This window comes from Apis cerana, linkage group LG15, assembly GCF_029169275.1.
Source record: "Apis cerana isolate GH-2021 linkage group LG15, AcerK_1.0, whole genome shotgun sequence".
Taxonomy (NCBI): Eukaryota; Metazoa; Arthropoda; class Insecta; order Hymenoptera; family Apidae; genus Apis; species Apis cerana.
The window spans coordinates 3,581,710-3,594,525 of record NC_083866.1 but is presented as its reverse complement, the minus strand read 5'-3'; the positions used below and the strand labels follow the sequence as shown (position 1 = coordinate 3,594,525).

General features: G+C 35.4%; 1 protein-coding gene across 2 annotated transcripts; it reads right to left on the bottom strand.

Annotated features, from left to right (window-relative positions):
- Positions 1-1,565: 1,565 nt before the first annotated feature.
- Positions 1,566-10,210, bottom strand: LOC107997964 (cuticle protein-like). 2 transcript variants are annotated; one of them, XM_017056918.3, is made up of 4 exons: positions 10,054-10,210; positions 6,228-6,420; positions 3,892-4,199; positions 1,566-3,124 (listed from the first exon to the last, which is right to left on the bottom strand). In XM_017056918.3, exons 1-4 carry the CDS (start codon positions 10,060-10,062, stop codon positions 2,648-2,650), a joined length of 987 nt encoding a protein of 328 aa, XP_016912407.1. In that variant the 5' UTR covers positions 10,063-10,210; the 3' UTR covers positions 1,566-2,647. The 2 variants fall into 2 exon arrangements, with proteins under 2 accessions (XP_016912407.1, XP_016912409.1); XM_017056920.3 differs by having other exon boundaries at positions 1,566-3,121.
- Between the last annotated feature and the right edge of the window lie 2,606 nt (positions 10,211-12,816).

Genomic DNA, 12,816 nt, shown 5'->3' with positions numbered 1-12,816 from the left:
CGAAATTATTTTATTTTATTCTTACAACTTTTTTTTTTAATCGATAATGAAAACCAATTTTTTCGCCATTTGAATACTTTTCAAAAAAAAAAAAAAGATACTAAATTTTCTTCAATTTCAATGTCACGAAATATATCGCTTTATGATATCGCGAAATTTAGAATGCAAAAAGAATAAAAAAAGAAGAAAACCGGAAAGAAATTCCTTTAGGTCTTGAGAATTAATTATACAGAGGCTATGAGTGAATGAACGAAGTGAAAGGATTTTTGGCAAGAAATGCAGACTGGAACGAAGGAGGAGGAAAAGACAGAGAGAGAGAGAGAAACGTGTGTTTTATGGGTCAGAGGATCGTCGACACGGTGAATCGACTGGTCTTTTACCTTTTGTTCGCGTCATCGAACAAAATTCCTGGTCGACGTAAGCGTAGGTCATGGTTCTCGTTCACGAGGCAAGTGAAAGAATGTCACGGACGTGTCGAGAAAAGAATGAAGGACGTTGAGAGATTATTTCTTTTTTAATTGATTATTCGATCAATTAATCTATTTATTTTTATTTCAACGGAGATTATTATTTTAATTTCTATCACTCTTTTCGTTTCTTAAGATCGATTTATTTTTAAAATTTTAACAAAATCTAAAAACTCAAAAATCAAAAAAACGATTCAAAAAATCCTTAAAGTGAAATATGTTCGTTAAAAATCAACAATAATAGTCCATAAAATGGACAAAAAATTCTTATTAGGCCAATGTTTCCTCAAAAAGACGTTCGATCGTAAAATACTACTGCCAGCAATTCCATTTACTTCTAATCCCCGCTTAAAGTGAAACGAGAAGTTGTAAAGGCGTCGATTAGACAGCGACAAGCGAGTAACTAATCGTTATCGTTTCACTGGATCGAAGCAAATTATTCATTTAATTTCATTGTGTCTCTCTCTCTCTCTTTCTCTTTTCGTTCCATTAAATTTTCAGACCCGACCTCAAAGCCGGATCTCGAAACACGAAATCCCATCGATGATGGCTCGTAAGAGACTCCCAGTGTGTCCCTGCTGTTCGGTAAAATTAATGAATTCGCCGAGTCAAAGGGATTGGCCCGCTTTTATGAAACCAGTCAAAGTTTCGACCGTGCCCCTGTGCGACTGCAATCCGGCCAGGCAGTCCCGTGTTATCCTTACGGGGCACGACGGAATTCCGCGTTTCTGACTGGCTGTAATGGGATTTATTCTTCGTTACGACGATACAGATTCCTTTGAGATTCAAGTTCACTGTAAATAAAATGTAAATTGTTGGAATATTTATGGTAGGCTGGCGTGAATTTTCTCGTCTAGATTGGAAATTTAATTTCTTTGTTACGATTCGATTTGATGACTTTTTCTTTTTTTTTTTTTTAATTAAGCGAATTTCCTTTTAAGCCAATACATTTGAACATTCTTTAATCTATACGATTGAAGAAACACGTTTAAATAAAAAGTATCTGTTTCAAAAAACTGTTTCGTACTCACCTTTTTCATACAATTGGAAGGAAAATTAAAACTCGTTTAAAGAAAGTGAAAAATGAAGAGAAACTGGTAATTGGTGAAATAATTTATTCACGCGTAAATTAGTTTAAACTAGATTAACGAATAAGGAAATAATGAGAAAGGATTGGAAAAGAGAGAAAGAAACGAATGCGAATTAAGTTCATTCCTACTTGGGTCACGTGTTTGTGGCTGCGTGGAACGAACTCGAAAGGCATTCAGAAAGTTTGATTATCCCCTCACCAACCAAATAACCCGTTCCTGCAAGAAACGCGGGAGAAATACCCGATCGAAACGAAGATTATACCGCCCCTTTGATCGTTCCTCTTCGTATAAAGGAAAATGCGGTTTGTAATCATTGGAAAACGAAGGTGGAAACTTTCTTCTTATCTCTAATGTAAAATCTAGTCGAATCCAGAGATCATAATTCAAATTGATGGAAAAATTTAATCGCTGAATATCAAATATTCGGAAAAGTTCTTGCCAATAAGTTCTTTTTAATTCTTTTAATTTTAGAAAACGAGGGAAACTTTTCCGAATATGAATCATTCAAGAATCATTGCGAATTTTTCTATATAAAAATTATAGAAAATACAACGTGCAATGATTTTCAATATTGCTTCAATATTGTTTAAAGCATTTTTTTTATACATTAAAAAGAAGTTCTGTGAACTAATTCCATCAATATTCCACTCTTTTCTATCTTTTCAAACTTATTCATAAATCCAAAAGAAAGTATTCCAACCTCCAATATTCCATCGAAAGAATCTCGATAACAAGAGGAAAACTTCTTCACCCCTTTCTTCTTGCTAAATCTATCAGCTTCTTTAAACATAATTTTGTACACAAAATTCCGATAGAAAATACTCGAGTAATCACTATCGATAAAAAAGAACATAACCCTCAGAAAAAAAAAAGAAAATTTCCATTTACACGCACCTTCGTTTTTCCTTGATTAAATCACCCCCTTTTTAAAAAAGTACAATACCTCAAGGGTGTAAAATTTCAAAGGAGAATGTTCAATCTGATCAAGAAAAAAAATAGAAAAAAAAAAGGTAAGAAGAGATAAATATCCCCTCGGAATAAAAAGCGACCTCTGCCGACGATCGAATCAAATCGTTTCCCGTTGATTTATTACTTGGCTTCCGGCAGATTGGTGGCCATGACCCTGAATCCATTATGATCGGCCACGTAATGGACCTGTTGTAAAACCCCATTCGGATCGATATAGCTGTAAGCACCCCTCGTCGTCCCGTCCAACGATCTAGACTCGGTTTTCGCGCTCGAATCCCCGGTATAAGTGTAGTCGTATCGGCCCAACGAATCTTGAGTGTGGTGAAGGGAGCTGTGCAACAGTCTGTGCAACGGCAAAACTGGAAGTACGTAGGGGGCGGGCAAGGTCACGGGCCTTTGAATCGTGTCCAGGGGCACGAGTTTGCCGAGCTGCGAGGGATTTTCTTGGTCCTTCTGCTGTTGGCCAGATCGAGACGACGATGACGAGGTCGAGATCGTCGCAAGGGGCGATATCTTGGAGAGGTTGGGGTCCGGTTTCGGCACCTCGATCCCTTCTGCCTCGGATCTCGAGAGGAGGAATGGATTCTTCGTGGTCTGCTGAAAGAGAAACGAGGGAAGGGGAGGTTTCAGTGGTTTCCAGAATGAACACTTTGTATGGGGCAGAACGAAAATTTATGAATGCTTGCTCTATTTTTTTTAAACTTATTTGCGCGTTTCTTTGCGCGAAGGAAGTGATCAAGTAGGGAAAATTGAATTGGAAAATTCTTAAGCTTTGTTACATATTTGTATAATTTGTGTTCAAGCATTTTTTTTTTTGTAAATTTTTTGTAAATGTTGTTAATGTAAGTGAAAAAACCTTTTCTTTGGAAAATTTTTTTACGAGATTATTATTTAATTTCGAAATTGAAGTTTTCCAATCGTTAATCGAGGAAAATTAAACGGAATTGGTATTGGTATTCTCTGCAATGTTAATAAAATGTCTAACGCGCGTGGAGGTAAATACGAATTTGCGGCCAATGGCGGAAACCGCTCCGCGGGCCGATCCCTCGCAAATACATGTTAACGCGGCTGTTGTTTCCGGTTTTAAATTAATAAAATCGAATTTCACTCGGCTGGATTTCAATTTTTCTGCCCGTGAAATGAAAATTTTAAAAATGGAACCAATGGTGAAAATTTTTGGAACGATTTTGGATTGTTTATTAAAATTTTTCCTCTCGACATAAAAAGAAAAATATCACATATGGATATTATTTTTCATTTAGATTTAACATGGAAGGTTTATTTCGAAGATTTATTTAATTTAATGTGAAACGAAATTTGAAGTGTTTGTATGAAATGTTTTAAAATATTGTTCTTGCACTTACCGCGATTTCTTGAACAGCCAAATTCTTCTCGTCGTCCTTCGTCAACTGTGCAAAGCTGAAGTAAGAAGGCAGAATTTTGTAAGAGAGAATGTTCGATTGATAATTCGATGGATCCCCCAATTGTGACTTCTGCAACTCCTCCAAGTGGTTCTTCTTCCCCGTGGCCACTTCCGGTGTATCTTGTATGGTCTGAAGATCGTTCTTAGGAGGCTGTGGCAAGTTACTGGCCCGCACTCTGAATCCATTCTGATCGTCCGCCGTGTAAGTCACCGTTTGCAAAATTCCATTTGCATCCACGTAGGAGTATGCTGATATATACGGAGAAACGAAAAGAAGATTTTCAATAAAAAATTTCTAAGATAAAAATAAGCGTGGATGAATATTTTTAACAAGTTAAAAAGATGTGATTACGAAATCGTAATTTAAACTGTATTTATAAAAATATATCCTTTAATTTAATTGATCCTTTATTTATTCGGGTTCGAAAATCGAAAATAAAAATTCTATCGATTTTAATTTCTCCAGAGATAAAATAAAGTGAAATGAAAAGTAATGAATACACGCGATATCTTTTATTTCAAATCCGTCGATAAATAAATCGGCAAAACAGAAATCCAATAAAATTTTACCGATCGAGTAAAACACTCGCGCATTCGCGTTATGCGTTTCCTTCGACGAATCGAGCATCAATCAAACGGTACCCGGTTTGTCGAACGTGCACGGCGGTTGGAAAGAATGGTTGGAAAAGTGGTAGGAGGGAATACATTGCTTAAGAAGAGAGGTGAACCAGCGAAGATGGATCTATCGTAGGGGCGTTTGTTGCGTCACATCCATCATCGTTTTCTAAAGTGGTAGCATGCGTACGTGGGCCGTCTTCTCTATCTCGAAACGGCTAGGAAAGGAATGTGTGCCATTCCATTTTTACGTGTCATTCGTTATGCGAACTTGTCGATTTTTTTTTATCGAGTTGTTGAGAAACGAGGTTTTTGTTTTTGTAATTTATGGAAATATAAATCGAATTGAATATAGTGTGTTTCGCGCATTTTCTTTTTTTTTTTTTTTTTTAATTTTGAAAATGATTGCGTAATTTTACATATATATATACAAGGTATTAATATTCTTTGAAAGATCGATTCCAAAGATCGAAAGAAACACAAAAGTTATACGTAATACAATATACAAAAACTGCCATTGAAACTTATTTATTGAGTTATTAAGTTTGAGTTAAATAAAACAGAGATGGAGAAAGATCCCTCTTGCTTCAACTAACGAAAATTTAAATTCTTTATAACTTTTTAAACGAGCCACTATTTATTTCCATACAATAAATCCTTCGAAAGTTTTCGAAATTAATATCAATATTGTGCAATAATCTGAGAATTGAAGAAAGAAAGAAATTTTTATTTACGAATCTTTTGAATTCTATATCTTATTGCTTATTTTTCTATCATTAAAGGAACCTAATGCAAATCAAATGGAATAAAATGCAAGATTGAACGAATGACACATATAGTAAGTAGAATGAAAGGTATAAAATATAGCAAAAGAAATACACCAGATATGTTGTAGTGTTATTATTAAAATACGATAAATGAATATTGGAGAAAAATCCAAAAATTTCCTTTCTCGAATAAAAGAAAAAGAAAAAGAAAAAGAATTTTGTGAAAACTTTGTGAAAAACAATTGCCTGTATTTTTACAAATATCCGCCCGCAAGTTCGGAACATTTCATTAAAATTGCGAGTGAAGTCGCCGAGTTTCGTCCCGTTGTAATTAAAACCAGAAAAAAAAAAAAGGAAAAAAGGCAAATTTCGCGGAAAATAGTCATGTGGTTTCTAGACTGTCGAAACAATTACTCCCAACCCGTGTAAAAATGTGTCGCTCACTTTTATCGAGGTTTTAAAATTTTTTTTCGATATTACGCTTACCAAAAAAAATCTCGTGGATGAAAAAAAAAAGAAAGAGAGAGAGAAAGAGAGAAAGAAATGCATCGGTGAAAGATTAAAAAGAGCAATCGGTGGAAAATTTTTTAGCGGGAATAAAAAGTGGAAAAAAATATTCCTCGATTCGAGGAATATGACGGGAATTGAAACTGATAAAAATGAAATGAAAATAAAGTGTAAGTGTAATAAAATATATAATGGTGAAAATGAGCGAAGAAATTTAATACGAAAGCAACGAACCTTTTCTCGATGAAAATAAATCACTATGATGACAAAGTGGAAATGTATAAAAGTAAAGTAAAAAGAATAATATATCGAGAGATTTCGTTCGTTATGACAGATTTTATCTATATAAAAGAATTCAATTCCGAGAGGAATAATTTCGACGACTTACCACCCTGCGTGATTCCGTTCAAACTGGATTCCGATTTTGCGTGATGGGGCCCCGTGAATGAATAATGATATCCCCCTGATCCGTCCTGTATATGGTATTGTCTCAATGGCGTCAGTGATCCTACAGGGCTTAGCCAAACGTTTGCGATCGGCGTTGCGATTATTCGGCCGAAAAACGTGGTTAACAGAATTATCTGGACAGAAACAGAGAAACATCTCATTCGTGCATTTGAAAAATGTAAATCCAGAGGAGACAAAGAAGGAAGGCAAGAATCTTAGGCAAAGTTTAATCAAAATCTGTGGAAAATTTCCCTAGAAATCAAACTTTTTGCCCCTGATGTATCTCTTCCGAGATAAAATAATTGTATTCCCTTCCAATTTCGCAAATGTACTTTATTCTCCCCCGAATCTAATTTCTCCCGATACCAACCCCTATACAACCGTATACAAATGAATACCCTCCTCGAATTTTCAAATTTCTCTTCGTGTGTTTCCGAGCGTAATTTCCCTCTCTCTCCTCCCCTGTTGAAATTAAATTTCCTTTCACATCTTCATCAATTTTCTTAGACCAAATCGCGCCGAACGTATATTTTTGCGAATCTCTCTCGTCGAAATTCGAAGAGACGTGACAATCCTTCAAGAATATCGAGTCTTTTTATCTGCGAGCGAATTCGCGAATTTACTGCGCACTGTGTGCATTCAGAAGTTGATCTGACGTTTCGACGGCGAATTATTACAGGAAGGACAGGAAATATCGCACGTGCCTCGCGATTCGAGCATTCGAATCTCTGAATTTTGTTCTCTTATCGCAGGATGCAGTTCCACGATTTATCTTTGTCTCAGTTTGATCGAGATTTTGAAAGATCTTCGATTTGATAAGTGATTTTAAATTTTAATAATTTAAAAATTTTAAAGTAAGATTTTTCAAAAATTTCGCATTGAATTTAATAAATTTCGAAAGTAACGGTGTTATTTATTTATTCGATTATCGATCGTTAAACGTCCAATGATATACGGCAATGATTCGAAGATGCAAATTTTTATCATTGAAAAATGGAAATAATTTCATAGTTCGAAAATTGAGGACAGTTGAATAAATTTGCTTGCTGTAATAATATTTGAATTGCATCGAAATTAAACGTGCCTTCCTTTAACACGAGATATTGGGTATACGTTTCATTCGTGTTTCGGATAGAATGGCAACAGAATTTCAACAATCTGCGTCAATTTGATTCCAATCCATGTAGAACGATAAGTAGAGATGGTCGATTACTGTGAATTCATTTCTGGATTGCGTAGAACGATGATAACGATCATCATCGATTTATTTATCGTGCTGAAAACCACGTTAATCGTTATCGTCAATTTATTTTTGAAAAATCGGAAAAATTATATATATAATTTATTTTTTAAACGAACACTTTAAATTGAATGATATAAACTTTATGACTCTCTTTTTTTTTTAATTTTCGATTTTTTTTATTTTATAAACGAAATAAAAATTAAATAGTATGAACATTTAAAATAATATTTGTTGACGCTTCTAAAAATTTTCTAAAAATTCAGAAAAGAAAATTTATTTTGATGAAATTAATTGTTAAATAACGAGTTGTTTAAAATTGCACGCGTAAATTTTCTTCTTTTTCCTTTAATTCGAAAAACTTGGATTAGCAAAATTTTAAATTTCAAAAAGACACGGACTTGGATAAAAATTTTTATTAATACACGTATTCTTAAAATTTTCAAATGTTTAATCAAATTCTTCTCCCAGTTACGTTAAATTCAATTTATTTAAGAAAGGAAAATATTGTTACAATTTTTAAAATCTTCTTTCTTAGAAAGAAATATTAATTGACCAAAGTTTGCGATATTTTCGAGGGAAAATTCGATGAAAGAAATATATAATAATATCATAATATATCGAAATACAAATTCAGAAAAAAGAAAGGTAGAAAAAGTACATTCGAAGTACTTTGGAAATCGACAAGTGAATCTTCGCTTGATCAAAAGGAACCACGACTAATCGATTAACAAGCGATTCGATTACCGATAATTAGTCGAGCAACAGGGGTTGAATGGGGTGGTGGCGCATTCCACGAAAGCGTTTGCGTTTAATAGGGCGTCTCACGTGAAACTTCCGCTTCATCGAGAAACTTCCGATCCACAATCGCAGTCGTAATCGTCTACGTCGGCCAACTTGCGAGCTTTTCTTTATTACGTCGCAGATTACGCAGAATTACAATGCGGAGTAACTTTGCGAAGGCATAAAGCCACTCCACTTCCGGTCTAAAAGTTTCCAGAGTTCTTTGGAAACTTGGATATATACATCAAGAAGAAGAAATTGTTAAACGTTTATTGGAGATTTCTCTTTTTTTTTTTTTTTTTAATATCGATATAAATTCAATTCGTCGAGTGAGAATTTTTGAAAATCTACACGAATTCAATATAGAAAATTTATTGGAATTAAAGTTCCGTCGATCAAATAAAATTATTTTTGTAAAACGCGTGCGAATTTGATTTTATCAAAATTTACTTCGACATTAAAAAATCGAAACTATTCTGCCAATAATTTCCCCCGACAACACCGCGCTGACTTTTCATCGAGAGATTTTAATTAAAATACGTTTCGTGCAAAATTAATTCTTAAATAAAATTATACGTTTTACGTTTTAATATCGATCAACTTTTCAAAACTTTCGGCCTTTATATTGCAAGAGGCAAATGATGGTAATTAATAAACATAAATAAACTGAAATTTTAAATGATAATAACTTATTATAAAACAAAATTTATATAAATAGAACACAAATTAAAGCACGTAGAAATAACAAAAATTTCGATCATCTATAAATTGAAACCTTAAATAAACAACGTTTATTACTTTTTCAAATAAATAAATACGCGTTACCCTCGGAAGTTGGAAAGTTTTTGCCAAACTTTTTGGGGGGAAAATATAGCCGCGTGAGCGGAATGGGGTTTCCTTAAAAGTTCCCCTCGAGTCCGATTTACGCGGACTAATCGAGATTGCACCCCGCGAACAGCTTCGTAAAACTTGGAAATTAAATGACAACCGTGACGAGGCCGGATTAAACTTCCTTTATTTACGCTTCGTTGCCGCTGCGTGTACACAAGCACGCCCGACATTCCAAACTCCCTTCACGAATTGCGAATTCACCCCTCGAATTCGAGTTTCAAGTTCTGTTGCGAAATCGCTTCGAAATTGTCGATTGATACCACGTTTTCGCAGAAAATTTTCGATCTTTTTTTTAAAGATCGCTTGGTATCGCCCCTGATTTTCCTTCGGAACGATAACAAACAAAATATTACTTTCAAAGAGGAGGTCAGTTTCATTCGTTTCGTCAGCAGGCAGAAAGGCAGAAAGAATTATAGAATTACATTTTTCGTGGTTAAAACATCGCTGTTGATTTGAAAAAAAATTTTAAAAATGTGAATCCATCTAAACTAAACTTTTCGTCGTATTCGATTTCCAAGAATCTTTGAAACATTTTTCGTTTCCTTTTAATATTCTTCTCTTTCCAAATTAATAATATCTTCCCTACAATACAATACTTTTTGCCTTTCAATCGATAAAACGACCATTTTGATATTTCCAACTTTGTAACGATTAAAAGTGACTAAGGGAACTAAGAATAAAGTATTGAAAAAGAAAAGATCAAATCGAATACCATCCTCCAAACTTCCATACGACGACAAAAATTAGTATCAAAAAAAAGAAAAAAAGAAGAAAAGAAAAATTCCACGGAGGAAAGGACGTGAAAAGCCCGCACAAAAAACTCTATTACGTTATATTTCCATAATCCACTCACGAGTATCATGTTCGTATTGCAGGCCAGGACGTCCCGTGAATCTTGAATGTTCCCGCGCGATAATGCCGCAGCTAACGGTCTATACGAGAGTGTGACCACTCGCGGACGTCCTCTTATATAGGACAGGCGCGCGCCGCGTTTCCCCCACCACTCGGCCCCGACTCGGCCCTGCTAGGGGTCCTGCTAGGGGTCCCCCGATGGGGCGCCGCGAGTCGATCCACCGCGGCTGCGCACGATCACAAATCACCCCGAGTTCGATTTCCAGGCCGATAAATCAATGTTTATTGGTCGTATGGTACGAGGCGTCGATCTGAATGCATTCCAGCCAGAGGGGATGCACTCTCCGGCCGCATGGATGCCATTCCAACGCCACCTTTTGAACCCGGCTCGACTCGAGTTTCCTTCCACGTCCAAGTTGTTAATAATCCACGCTGGATCGAGTGTGGAGTATCGATGATGGGTGGAAGATCGCGTCGAACAATGGATTAAAGGGGGAGTGGAGGTTGCGGTGAGATGGTGGTTGCTGGGAGTTGTTTCTTTTTTTTTTTTTTTTTTGTGGTTACTTAGGGATCGTTGCGGGTAATTATAGATGAATCGTATCGAGAGATTTTAGAAATTTATGTTATTGCACGTATTCCGCTTGATCCTTTATGCTTGATTTTTATAAATTTGGGGAATTATTTAGGACTAATGTTGAATGATATTTGTTTATAGATTGATTTGAAATTATTGGCGCGAAAAAATAATAACGTGTGTGGTAATTTAATTTAATTTTCCAATGGAGAAAATTGTTAAATTTAATTGTTAATTGCGAATTTTTCTTCGTATTGAATATCTAGAAGTATTTTCAGAGATTGAATTTCTTTCTCGATTTTTTTTTATCGTCGTTAAACAGAGATTTAAATTAAAGTAGTTAATGAGTTTAATTGTTATTAAATTTTGTATAAATGAACGATTTATTCTTAAAACTTTACTTCCTCCGTTCGAAGAATCTCTTCCAGTAGAAAATATCGTTAGCTGTCAGACACTGCTCAAAGAAACTTTCCTGTAACTCAAAATATAAATACAAGTCTTTTTTAATTTAACTATTTCCTTCTCCAATGAAAGATACATAAATATATATAGATGTACATATTTCAATTTTAAATTTTGTTTATTATTAAATAAATATCAATTCCAATTTTTTTATTAATTAAAATTATATCTCAAATTATAAAGTGTACAAAAGAATCAAAATATTTTCATTCATCAAACATCAGACAAACTTTATTTTTATTTATTATAAAAATATTCAATATTCTGTCCAATAAAAAAATATCCTAATAATTATTAACATAAACAATCTTCCAACTATTTATTTAAAATTCATGTCACGTATTTTTCAAACATTTTAAAAAAATATCCTATCTCCTTCCTGATTTCCTTTCTCTTATTTTCAATATTCAAAATCTCCTCGATCTTCCTTCCCTATTTATTTCAATATTCCATCCACAATCTCAAAAATATCCTCGTCTATTTACTATAAACATTGCTCAAAGAATCCACTGCCATCTATTCCTCCTCTCATCACAAATGTATGTTCCAAACAAAACGAAAAATAAAAGAAAAGAACAAGAAAAATTTCCAAGTATCCCCCCTCCTCCATCCTCGATCCACCTCGAAGAAAAACGAAGGAACAGCGAAACGGTGCAAACGTTATTAAGCAATCATCCGAATTCCGATATTCAATCCACGTATCCCTCCCAACAGGTATTTCCACTTATCTCGAAAAATCCTGGACAACCGAGCATCCAGCCCGAGCGTGAAACGGTCCCAACTTTATTAAACGACCCGGGGGTCACAGCTGGAAAAGCGAGACGGCTCTCTAACGAACGAGCCACCGACCGCTTCCTCGAGGCTTCCACCTCAAGGTTTACTTACGATACACACGAGCCGCTCGTTTCCATGCGAGGCATTCGAGAGAGGCCGCGTTTAGTGGCAATGTCAAAAGCGATGCGAGCCGCCCACGTGGCCACGATGAAAAATCCTCCTCGGCGATGCGACTTGTTGCGCGGCGCGCGTGAGTAACGCCGATGGAATTGATGAACTCGTTACGCTCGCTTTACGCTCCTTCCATTAAGCCGCGCATAAATTTCTCGGCTCGAGATGATTTCGCGCAACAGGTCGAGGCTGCCAATCCTTTTTTTCTTTTTTCTAACAAAAATTTATCGATAAACTTTTACTTCTTTTAGTCAACTTTTTTTTTCGAATTGTGCAGAATTGATAACCTAATCGAAGAAGTTATTGGTAGGTTTTGATTCAATTTGAATTAATAAATAAATATTTTTTATACGTATATATTTTTTTTATCCTCGTCTCGAGAATTAGAGTCAAAATCAATATCTGGAAAAATCGTTCTATAATTACCCGTCTGGTCAAATTCGAGCGATTTTCGAAATTACAAGGGATTGCCAAAGGTATGGCCGGCGTGTCTTTATTGCTGTGTGGCGCGCATTTTGCTCGTAAAACTTTCTACCAGAAATAATCCCTGCGCTGCGTGCCTTTTAACGATCATTTTTCCCTTTCCCTGCCGGCCTAGGTATATAACCTAACCTCTTCCTCCCTCTCACATCCTGCACATCGATGCACGTATGGGAACGCACGTGGGCACGCGCGCATACAATGTTACGCAAAAGTCTCCGAGTATCTCTGCCGAGAATTTGCCGTTTGCCTGGATAAAATAGGAAATTTCTCTTTAGTTGGTCGTCTCCCTTCTTCCCGTAA